Source organism: Argentina anserina, chromosome 6 (genome assembly GCF_933775445.1).
Source record: "Argentina anserina chromosome 6, drPotAnse1.1, whole genome shotgun sequence".
Classification (NCBI taxonomy): Eukaryota; Viridiplantae; Streptophyta; class Magnoliopsida; order Rosales; family Rosaceae; genus Argentina; species Argentina anserina.
This window is the reverse complement of record NC_065877.1, coordinates 29,796,449-29,808,400: the sequence shown is the minus strand read 5'-3', so window position 1 is coordinate 29,808,400 and position 11,952 is coordinate 29,796,449. Positions and strand designations below refer to the sequence as shown.

The 11,952-nt window shown below is 39.5% G+C and overlaps 1 protein-coding gene across 1 annotated transcript; it reads right to left on the bottom strand.

Annotated features, from left to right (window-relative positions):
* Positions 1-1,454: 1,454 nt before the first annotated feature.
* Positions 1,455-4,222, bottom strand: LOC126798211 (phytoene synthase 2, chloroplastic-like). Its single transcript, XM_050525103.1, has 5 exons — positions 3,742-4,222; positions 3,300-3,350; positions 2,689-2,861; positions 2,347-2,582; positions 1,455-2,014 (listed from the first exon to the last, which is right to left on the bottom strand). The coding sequence occupies exons 1-5, from the start codon at positions 4,091-4,093 to the stop codon at positions 1,642-1,644; spliced, it is 1,185 nt and encodes a 394-aa protein (XP_050381060.1). The 5' UTR covers positions 4,094-4,222; the 3' UTR covers positions 1,455-1,641.
* Positions 4,223-11,952: the final 7,730 nt, after the last annotated feature.

Sequence of the window (11,952 nt, the reverse complement as noted above, 5' to 3'; positions counted from 1 at the left end):
CGCCACCCCTAACACTAGCAGGGCTCTGCTAGAGCGCTTCATCTGTACATTTCGAAGTTATCTATGTTAGATTAGTTAGTTTGCATAATTGTCATATATATTGAGTAGTCTTATTGAGTTATAATCTTATTGCATATTTGAATCAGATTGCTATATAATTGTTCTTGTTTTCCACGTTTTCTTTATCATATGCTGTTTTTGAAGAAGATTTTTTTAAGTTTAAGGGGCCCTAAATTCTGTGTCACCTATAGCACTCGAAATGTTAGGGCCAACCCTGATATTATGTCTCATATCACTAAGAAAAATATTACAAGTTACCCTCGCTTATTGGCTAGTAACGGAAGTAGTTCTCTAGAGGAAGACAAAAGCAGCAAATGGCAAGTTAAGCCTAAATTTAGAAAGCTAAGGTAATTCTGTTTTGTTTTTCTTTTCGAAGGGAAATGAGACAGGTCTATCGATAGAAATCATACAATTACAAAGGTCAAACGTCGAACAAGCCAACACAAATGCAAGCCTAAAAACTAAACAAAATAAGAATGAGGGAAAAAATTGCTAAAAATTAAACTCAAGAAGTCCAAAAGAGCGGGCACTACTCAACTGGAAGGAAAGAACCACTTCAATCAAAATCAAAACACTCAAATCGACTAGAGACCTCGGCGGACCCATTGGTGTACCTTTCATCAGTTGGAATTGAGACCAATTTAGGGTTTGGTAGTGATTTTTCCTAGATACACCAGGAGTTCTTTCACAAACGCATTAGCTGTGAGAGAAAAAGGACGACAAAAAAAAACCCAAGGCCCAGGTCACCGAGCAACAACTGCATTAAATCAGAAATGGGGCTCGACGGCTAGAATCACTTCCACCCCTCTCCCATTAGATCATATCGATCGTCGTCTGGTCAAGACTGCACCATCACAACGGTGGTCACCGCTTTGTTGGATCGCACTTGATGCACACTCAAGCACGAAGCTCTACTTCCGATCAAAACCCTAGAGCTGAGAAACCAACCAACGCTAGATCGACACCAACCCTGCCTCCTACTTACAAAGCTGTCTAGAGCAATGGCCTTGATCTGCTGCGCACCTCTGTCGCCACTGTTCACGCCCGGTCCGCTGCTCACCCATACCATCAAAAGACCTGAGCTGGATGGCACCTTCTAGCCGGCACTGATCGAATCGGACATTGTCGCCTGCTACATGAAACCTAGAGTTTTGGTATTGAGAGCTCCTTCCCCGGCACAAATCATTTCTCGGCTAAGGTTGCCGAAGATGTTGGATACGGTATTGTTACGTAACATAATATCTTGAGTGAACATTGTGAATGGAGAAGTTTAACATGAAACATTCTCTGGAATGGGAAGAAGGTTAGGCGTAGCCACCACGATATTTTGTACATGGAACAAAGTAATTGACATTTGTTGAGGATTTAATATATCCGTAGCTTCTTCCATTAGTCTGTGGAATAGAATTGAATTACAGCTTTACAATCTGTGGATTCTGGCGTTTGTTGGTTAAGCGCCCTGGAAATGCTTGGTGTAGACCAAATGAATCTAAATTTACACATAAAACTTGAGATTCCATAGTAGTTTTCTCTAATATCGTATACATATGCTATAAACTGAGGCATCAGTAAAATCTAAGTTTATCTCGCCACCAACTGCTTAGTTAATTTTGAGGGGCCTATAATTGCTCTGCCATAAGCGATCGGCAATGATACTAACTTCTTTGCTTTTCCGACATAAGCCCTCTTTGTGAAATTATCATAACCGTTTGCTTCAATGGCATCCAGAATCTGCCTATATAGCAACAAAGAAGCCCATACTGGCCACCTACTTGCTGCGTTGAGCTCAGCAACCCCTTTTTCAGCCTCATCAAAGAACATCCTAGCTCGCTTTATTTGGCCCTTCATGAAACTCTGCCACTTGTCTGTCACTTTCCCCCGAAAGATATCGTCGTCTGATAGTCCAGCCTGAGCAAGTTCATCTTGTGGGAGGTAGACTCTTCCTCTCCTAGCACTGAAATGATCAGAATTCAAAAGGGTAAGATTTTACAGAGAATGTAGTTAATAATGAATTAAGAGATCATTTATCAGACAATTTTGTAGGGGTATATTCTCTGACATGTTATGATGCGAAATTGTTCATCTGAACAACTATGAATCAACAAAATTCAATCTTATGAGTGCTTCAGATTGACAAGCTCGCACCACGACATACGACATAAAACATGTTGCAGTATGATGAGGCATAAAGCATTATGCTGCAGAAGCTATTAAACATCAAGTTTAATGCACGGAAAAGTTCATGGAATGCTCAAAAGTATTCTTGTGATATAAGACAAAGCTTACTCTTCTCCAACATCTCGAAGTATGTTCGTGAGCTGATTAGCAATTCCAAGAGCCAATGCAGCGTTGTAAACAGTCTCTGTTGACGCCTTTGATTCAGGGGCGATTCCCATCACTGGAACACTCATCAGTCCAACAGTTCCAGCAACATAGTAGCAGTAGAGGTAAAGCTCATCAAAGTTCTGGTATCTTGATTTTCTCAAGTCTAGCCTCATTCCTTCTACCATGTCCTTGAAGGGCTGTCACCAAGGAGAAAAAACTTGAATGGTGAATCATCTGCTTCTACTTCATACAAGAGAATTTGAAACGCGATTTAAGACTTGTGTGGTAGTTACTATTTAGTACCTGTATATCAACTGGGTACTTGGTGACAGTATCAGATAGAGCTGCATCATACATATCATATGGACGACCTTCAAAGAGGTCAGTTAGTCTTTTTTCCCATCTGTCAAGAGCTTTTGGTGTGATATATGAAGCATTAGGTCCATCAACTAGCTCATCGGTCCTTCTGCACCATACTGCATAAAAAAAAATCCATCACTTGTTAATTGAGAATGGAATTGATCTCTAAGCTTTAGACAATGCACAAGTTGTCTAATAGAAAAGATCAAATACCCTGATGTTTAAAAGACACGAGCCAGTTCACCTCACAAGGGGTGTCGTTTGCAACTGTAAGACATCTAACTTTATAATGGGGACCATTTGTTTTTACTGTGTTTAATTGAACATATCAAAAAGCTACTAGTTTCAATTTCAGGTTATGACGATTTCTTCAACAAGGGTTTTGAGGTCTTAATTGTTTCCTCTATATTACAAGAGGCAAGATGCTTAAGGACCTAAACAGATAGGAAATCTAAGAACAATTTATATCCACAGAGTTATGGCCGAAGTGATATGCAGCACAAGAATTGCGAGAGGGACTAAAATGCATGTTGAAGAAGAACTGTTATACGAACCATAGATTGCCCAAACTGCTCGTCTCCGCTCCGGTGTCATAAGTAATGTGCCTGAAAATCACATAGAGCTGATTTAGAAACAGTGCCTTGCCAATCACTAGATACCAATATCAAAGCTGAAAAATTCCATAACTTCTTAATTATGAAGACAGTAAGTTAGCAAACAAAAAAAGATTAGAATATACAGAAAGCCCTGCCTATGTATAAAGTGAGACTAAAATAACCCAAATCATCTCCAAAAGAAAATTCTTGACTAATAAAAAGGGAAACCCAATTTAGTGCTTGCTTTCGTGTTCTGTTAACATGGTATTCAAACTTCAAAGCAATATAGTATACCCAAGAATCTGACTAGACCCAAAACAAAATAGAATATACAGAAAGTTGGAACACTTTGAACCAGAATCAGATAAATAGTTGGAGAAGCAGAGAGTCCACCACTCACCCAAGTAAAAAGTCTTGGCATACTCAGCACAAACCTCACCACACCTATCATAAGCCTCATTGAGCAAATCCCAGTCACTAGTATCAATCCCTTGATCAAAGTCCAAAGCTTTCTCTTTGGGCATCCTCTGTTCTCTCACCAAAGCAGCTTGCTTGAGCACCACTTCATAGACCTTCTCTTCTGAAGACCTTGGTGGGTGGGCAACAGCACCTGAATAGGCTAAAATCCCAGGTGAGAAACTCAGCCTGGAGCAGAATTTGGACCTCTTTGGGCTACCAATTCTGGGCATCAGACTAAGCAAAGAGGTGGCATTCTCTTTGGGATTCACCACCCAAAGAAGAACACCAGACATATCAAAGGAGGGTTTAGAATTGGTAGTTCTGAGTTTTGCTTTTGGAAACTTGGCTTTTGGGTACTGGCTTTGTGGCTTCTGGGTTTCCAATGTAAGGCTGTTGTGAGTTGTGACTTGTGGCAACTGTGAGGTTAGGCCAGCTCTTATGGAGAGTGGAGAATGCAGAAAAGATATAAGAAAAAAGTTTTTAAAGGAATGGGTTGGCAAATGGGTGACCAATAGTTTCTCTTCAGCTTCTAATATATAAAAGAAAACCCCAAACACCATTTTCAAAAGAAATAAAAAACAATATAAAAAAAAGTGTCATCTGCATTGCTTTTAACTATATGTCATATGTGGATGTTACTCACTCTCTCAACAAGAGGAGCCAAATCCAAAGGATTTGCACTGAGCTGATAAAATAGAGTGAGGAATATCCGAATATGTGGACACCAGCTACGGTGTTTGTGCTGAAATCCTTTATATATCTTTTTCAATAGTTTTGGCCCAGTGGAGGATTGGCAACCATTGAGCATATTGACTAGTATGATCTCATTATCTCAGTAGAAAACTCATTTGATTCTGAAGAAACAACTTTAAACCATTCCAATGTAAATAATTCACCTTGTAAGTAATCACTATAAATATCTCTTACCTTTCAAGAAATGTACTTATGTACATGTAAAAGACTCCATATATATATATAGAGAGAGGAGTTTAGGAAACATATATAAATGGCTAGAGGGAGTAGAATCACTAGAATGTCAACTACTCCTCCTTAGCTTATATGCTGCATAATTAAGGCATTATACAAACTACAAAAGTTTTTAACATCTATGTGCAACGTTGTTACCGTAAGTCCTACTTCTTTAACTAGCTTTAAGCTTTACAGAAGCATAAAAATGAATACTTTTATGAAATTGTACGTGTTTGGTAGTCTTCGAGCTGCATTTGCGCATGTAAAGTTTTATCATACAATTATCATATTACATTTATAAAATTTGAAGATATGACGTTTATCTGCAGTATCTTACCGAAAATAGTATAATGATATGTTAGCCACATGCAGAATTAATAAATATAGAAAGTTATCGAAAATTGCATCATTTTTTTTTCAAAAATCTACAAACCTTAAAGTGATTTAATGCTCCCTTTAACGCTTCGAAATCAAAAGCTTCCAATTAAGATGATAACACCGGAATCTTCCCACCTAAATAGGACCGAGTTTGAGACAAATGCTTGTGGAAGGACGTATGCCTACTATGAGGATCGAAAGAAACGTGTAGTGCTCGTTTGAAGCATCCTCACCTCCACATTCATAAGCCGAGAAAGATGGTTGGTTTGGGTGAAATTTTGAGCAGTCTCCTTGATCATAGGGAATGGTCGATTAGGAAGAATGAAATTTCGGGTATGAAATACGAGTTCATAGACAAAGTGTGTTTAATGTGACGTTACGTATCAAAGCACCACTGTACTTGTGCGTTAGTTAGTTCACTGTCTTTGTCTCGTCGACTATTGTCCCCAATGGCAACTAGGTGTCTAGGTGCCCCAAGATTTCCACCAATTATATGGCATTTGGGTAACTGAAACTATCACAATTTTTTTGTTCCGTTTTTCTTAATGAAATCTTAACTATCTAGCTGAAAACTTTCTGTCAAGGTTTTACTCTTGTAATAATAATGTAAAAATGCTATATTGGTTGGCAATGGATCGGAATTAGTCACATCGATCATGTTATACAGTTATACTAATCGATCATATGATGATTCCCTAGAATCTGGAACATTACATGTTTACCAAAAGAAAACCAAACTAGCATGTATTCAATGCGCTATAACGCACTGTAATGAACTTGATTGGCTGCTTGTAAATACATATATAGCTTTGGAGCACCTGATCGATAGATCAGGAGGAAGAAGAAGAAGTACAAAAAGAAAAGAAGAAGATAATATTTTGAATGATTCCATGTACGTACGTGTGTTCTTAATCCGGTAGCGATGATCGACGACCACCCCTGATCACCACCCATCGAGCCTTGCATCTGGACATGCGGAATTCTAGCTCAAAGAGATCGATGATGACATGCAAATATATATTTAGAAACTTTGATCGATTTTAAAATGTTGCTCTCACATCACATGCAGGCCATCTGTTCTGGGTTGGCCCTTACCATCATAGACGAGGAAATTGAGACCCTAATACGACCACAAGGTGCCCTACCCATGTCAGCTACATGTGTCTTGTTCATAACAGAAAATGACCACCCATGCATAAAGTACCCCATTCTTTTATGTTATATTACACCATTGACAGTATTTAGATCAAGAAATTCTAGCAGCCTCTATTCCAATCAAAAGTTCTACAAAAATTTTCCGATACTTCCATATCAATTGTCAATGAAAATATTTCCATTCACAATAGCAGCCTCCTAATGAAGAGCCATTCAAGTTGAATTTTGATGGTTCTGTAAAAGGCGAAGCATCCATTAGTTTTGTCTTGTGAAAAGTGATCGATAGGATATCGTCCATTTGCTGTATCAAGGAACCTTGAAACAACTAGCAATTTGATCGTTGAAACTCCTGTTCTTCGTCCAGAATGTCTACATGCATGCATGCTGCTAATAAACCTCATCAAAGATCCCCTCATAATAGTAGATATATATGTAAATGGAAGTTCAGTTTTAAGAGCTCCATTAATAATTTGAAGGACATGCATGCAGTACGTTGCTTAGGTCTCTGGAGCATGCAGTTAGATGATCTTCATGGACCGAGAAACGTACATGAACAAGATGGAGTGTGTCCCTAGAGATGTTCGAGTGTCCCTTTCTTGTCAAATTTATATAAACATGTCCTACGAAGAAACCAAATTATATCACGGAACAATACAGGACTACAGTGTTAGCATGAGTCAAATATTAGCACCGGATCTCACCAACCAAGCCGTAGTAATTGACAAATTATCTTTAGTTTCATACTTGTTAATTGGTAGCCTAGAATCCTATAAATACCATGTAATTATTCATATCGAATATAAGTGATTGTAGCTTATTCTACTTGGTATCAGAGCAAACAAAAAAGGCTCTGTTTTTCTGGGTTTTTTCTTTTTTCCGGCAGACTTGTTTCTTTGGAGCTCCTGCTGCTCCTTTCTTCCCTGCCGGCCGCCCTCACTTCCGTCGAGCTCACACGTGCTATCCCACCAGACATCTGCTGGTCACTTCGCACGTATCCCGACGTTTTTCTCTTGTACTCTCACCGAGCCTACGTCGACGCCGCTCTCTACCCCGGCGCTGCTCTCTACCCCCCCCCCCCCCCGGGGCTGCTCTCTACCACTACCTTGGTAGCATCACTTCCGTCCACACGCCATCTCGGAGCCGACGCCATCTCGGAGCCGACGAACCTCGCTGTCACCGCCATCTCGGAGCCGACGCCATCTCCAGTCCGACGATCCTCGTACTGATAATGGGGGGGAATATGTAAATCGTGTCTTTCAGGAGTTCTTTAACGCACATGGCATTGTTCATCAAACAACGTGTCCTTACACACCTGAGCAGAATGGAGTTTCCGAAAGAAAAAATCGTCATTTACTTGAAATGGCTCGGTGTATTCTCTTTAGTGCCCATATGCCTAAATACCTTTGGGGTGATGCTGTCATAACTTCTGCTCACCTCATTAATCGTCTTCCATCTCGTGTCCTTGAAGGCAAAGTTCCATATGAGGTGCTTGCATCCCATGTTTCCTTACCCTCTTTTCATAATCTTCCCGCCCGTGTTTTTGGTTGTGTTGCTTTTGTCCATCTTCCAAAACATCAGAGGTCTAAGTTGGATGCCCGAGCGGTTAAATGTGTGTTTGTTGGATACGGAGGGCATCAGAAAGGGTACAGGTGCTATCATCCACCTACCAGAAAGTATTATGTCACTATGGATGTTACTTTCTTTGAGGACATGAGCTATTTCACGTCTTCTGATACTGCCCTTCAGGGGGAGATTTCATATTTTGAAGAGCTATATCATGGAAAGGGGGAGACAAGTCAGCCAGGAGATATGGTGACAAATTCGGTTGAGATTACTGATGATTCTGGTATAGTCACTCCAGAGATTCAGGTACCAGAAGGTGAGAGTACAACTGCCCCTCCTGCCTCCCCTACTGTTGTTTATACCCCTGACCAACGTTCCCCTGTTACAGAAGATCACTCATCTGAGGTTAGTCATTCTATTAGGGCTAATACTAGTGAAGCTAATAGTAGACAATATGTCTTGCCAAATAGGTCTACTCGAGGTCAGCCAACAAAAACATATGAACCTACCCTTCAGGCTAAAGCTAAGTATCCTGTGGCAAATTTTATGTCTACCAAAAGATTGTCTAAGTCATATGAATCATTTGTGAATCAAATTTCTGTTGTATCAATACCTAACAAAGTGCAGGATGCATTGGGAGATCCAAAATGGAGAAAAGCGATGGAAGAAGAGATGGAAGCATTACAGAAGAACAATACTTGGGAGCTTGTATCTCCACCACATGGCAAGAAGGCAGTGGGATGTCGTTGGGTGTTTACAGTGAAGCATAATCCAGATGGGTCAGTAAGCCGGTATAAAGCACGCCTAGTAGCAAAAGGGTTCACCCAAACATATGGCATAGACTATGATGAGACATTTGCACCTGTTGCAAAGATGAACACTATTCGGGTATTGCTCTCTTTTGCTGCTACTTTAAACTGGTCACTTAGACAATTTGATGTTAAGAATGCATTCCTTCATGGAGAACTTACAGAAGAAGTGTATATGGATCTTCCTCCTGGATATGTGGCAGCTTCTCCAGATAACTTTGTATGCAGATTAAGAAAGTCTTTGTATGGTCTTAAACAGTCTACTCGTGCTTGGTTTGGAAGATTTTCACAATTCATGAAGAAAATTGGCTACAAGCAGAGTAATTCAGACCACACATTATTTCTCAAACACCAACAAGGGAAGGTAACAGCCCTAATTATATATGTTGACGATATGGTAGTTACTGGTAATGATACTATTGAGATGGATAGATTACAGAAGCAGCTAGCTACAGAGTTTGAGATGAAAGACTTAGGAACACTCAAGTACTTCTTGGGCATTGAGGTAGCCCGGGGAAGTGATGGTATCTATCTATGTCAGAGAAAGTACATCCTTGATCTACTAACAGAAACATGTATGTTGGATTGCACTCCAATTGATACTCCTATTGAGCAGAACCATCGGTTAGCAGAGTACCCAGATCAGGTGCCTACTGACAAGACTCGTTATCAGAGGATAGTTGGACGCCTGATTTATTTATCACATACCAGACCAGATCTTGCATATGCAGTAAGTGTAGTGAGTCAGTTCATGCATAATCCCAGTATGGATCACATGGATGTTGTTGTGAGGATTTTGAGGTACTTGAAGTCAGCTCCAGGGAGAGGAGTGATGTTTTCTAAACACAACAATATCATTGAGGTTTGTGGTTTCACATATGCAGACTGGGCTGGAAATATTACAGATCGGAGATCCACATCAGGGTATTTTACCTTTGTTGGAGGTAATCTTGTTACTTGGAAGAGTAAGAAACAAAAGGTGGTAGCTCGATCTAGTGCTGAAGCAGAATACAGAGGTATGGCTCAGGGAGTATGCGAGTTGTTATGGCTTAGAAATTTGCTACAAGATTTGGGTGTTAAGCCTAAGTGTGCTATGCAGCTGTACTGTGACAACAAGACAGCTATTGATATTTCACAGAATCCTGTACAACATGATCGTACAAAGCATGTGGAGGTTGATCGTCACTTTATAAAGGAGAAGCTAGATGCTGAGACCATTAGCTTTCCTTTTGTTCCTTCAGAAGATCAACTTGCAGATATAGTCACAAAAGGAGTGTCTAAGAAGGCTTTTTATGACTCACTTAGCAAATTGGGCATGGTCGATGTGTATGCACCAACTTGAGGGGGAGTGTTAGCATGAGTCAAATATTAGCACCGGATCTCACCAACCAAGCCGTAGTAATTGACAAATTATCTTTGGTTTCATACTTGTTAATTGGTAGCCTAGAATCCTATAAATACCATGTAATTATTCATATCGAATATAAGTGATTGTAGCTTATTCTACTTACAGAAGAATAAAATTTAACATAAAAGATGGAGACGTTGTAATACGATTCAAATCACTCTATCAATTAATATATAAAAAATTGTTTTTTTATGAGAATAATGCGTAATTTGTTCTGCTTGAATTGGTAATATAGAAGATATTCAGCCTAGTTAGTACTTATTTAGTAGTGATTACAGTTGACAGAAGCCGAGTGAGACAGACAGACAGCAACTTAGCAGAGCGCGCAATTTATATATTATGAACAAGTCTTAGATAATTAGTACGTGGTAAAATGAGTCATAGATGTGAATTATGTAAGGTTGGTGTGTGTCGAATGTAGCCATATATCTCCTCCCGGGCTTTTCATACACTTTTCTGGGTTCCCTTTTGCTGCCGTGGACAGGACCACGTCGACCTGCTTGTTACTACACAAACCACATATGTCTCATTCTTGTGTTCTTGGTAAAAGACAGCAAAATTATGGCCACTTGGTTCAAATCTTTCACCTTGCTGCGAACAAGATCACCGCTATATATTAGGGTTTGGACTGCAGCTAGCTGATCGATAGTCTTGCTTGGAATAGAATTCAATTAAGTGTGTGGAGAGGAAAAAAGAAAGATAAAGCTAGCGTTGTAAACTTAAGTGTTGCGATCATCTGGATAAACGACTATTGCATGCCCTCCGATTGATCTTCTTCGATTCTTCTTGTGGATACCATATGCCTTCTGTAATGTACGGTAGTCTCTGCTAGTATATATGATTATATGCATCGATGCTTCTATACGTACGTACGTGTGTACATATTCGGTTATTATTCCGAGCTCAATCAGCGCATGAATAGAGTGGCTTCTCCCAAAATTAGTACATCTTATACAAGTGATCATTAACATATGCCTTCTGTAATGTACGGTAGTCTCTGCTAGTATATATGATATATGCATCGATGCTTCTATACGTACGTACGTGTGTACATATTCGGTTATTATTTCGAGCTCAATCAGCTCATGAATAGAGTGGCTTCTCCCAAAATTAGTACATCTTATACAAGTGATCATTAACAAATATACATGCAATAGCTAGTTTTGGGCTTGTTGTAAGGTTAGGCTTTAGGGTTCTCCAGCAAGTATATATGATTATATGCATCGATGCTTCTATACGTACGTACGTGTGTACATATTCTGTTATTATTTCGAGCTCAATCAGCTCATGAATAGAGTGGCTTCTCCCAAAATTAGTACATCTTATACAAGTGATCATTAACATACATGCAATAGCTATTTTTGGGCTTGTTGTAAGGTTTTTTTTTTTTTGAGAAAATCATAGTTACTATAACCAAGACCCAAAAAACTGCGTACATCATGAATTATATTGTCCTACGACATCAAGCAGTGATTTAAAATCACTAGGTACAATGCAATATATGATAATCATTATTATAGAATGAGCACAAAATAAACCTATAACTATCTAAGGGTAAAACAAACATTTCATTAAACTCATATAACAAATTTTACACATTGCCTAGAGACCGCAATTGGTGTACAACACATAATACCCAAAGTGAAACAAAATGATCTACCAGTCAGAATAATTTAGGGTAACACGTCAAAAGGTCTACGCGGTCCCCTTGTCCTTTCCAGAGCATATCTCCTTCCCATTAGCCTCCATAGACAACTTCACACGTGCAGCCGGAGGACCCGACTTCTTGCTTGGCTTAGGGGCTTTGTTCTTGTTGCCCAAAAGTCTCCCACCCTTCTTCCTCTTAAACGAAGCAATAGGCAGCTCAAAA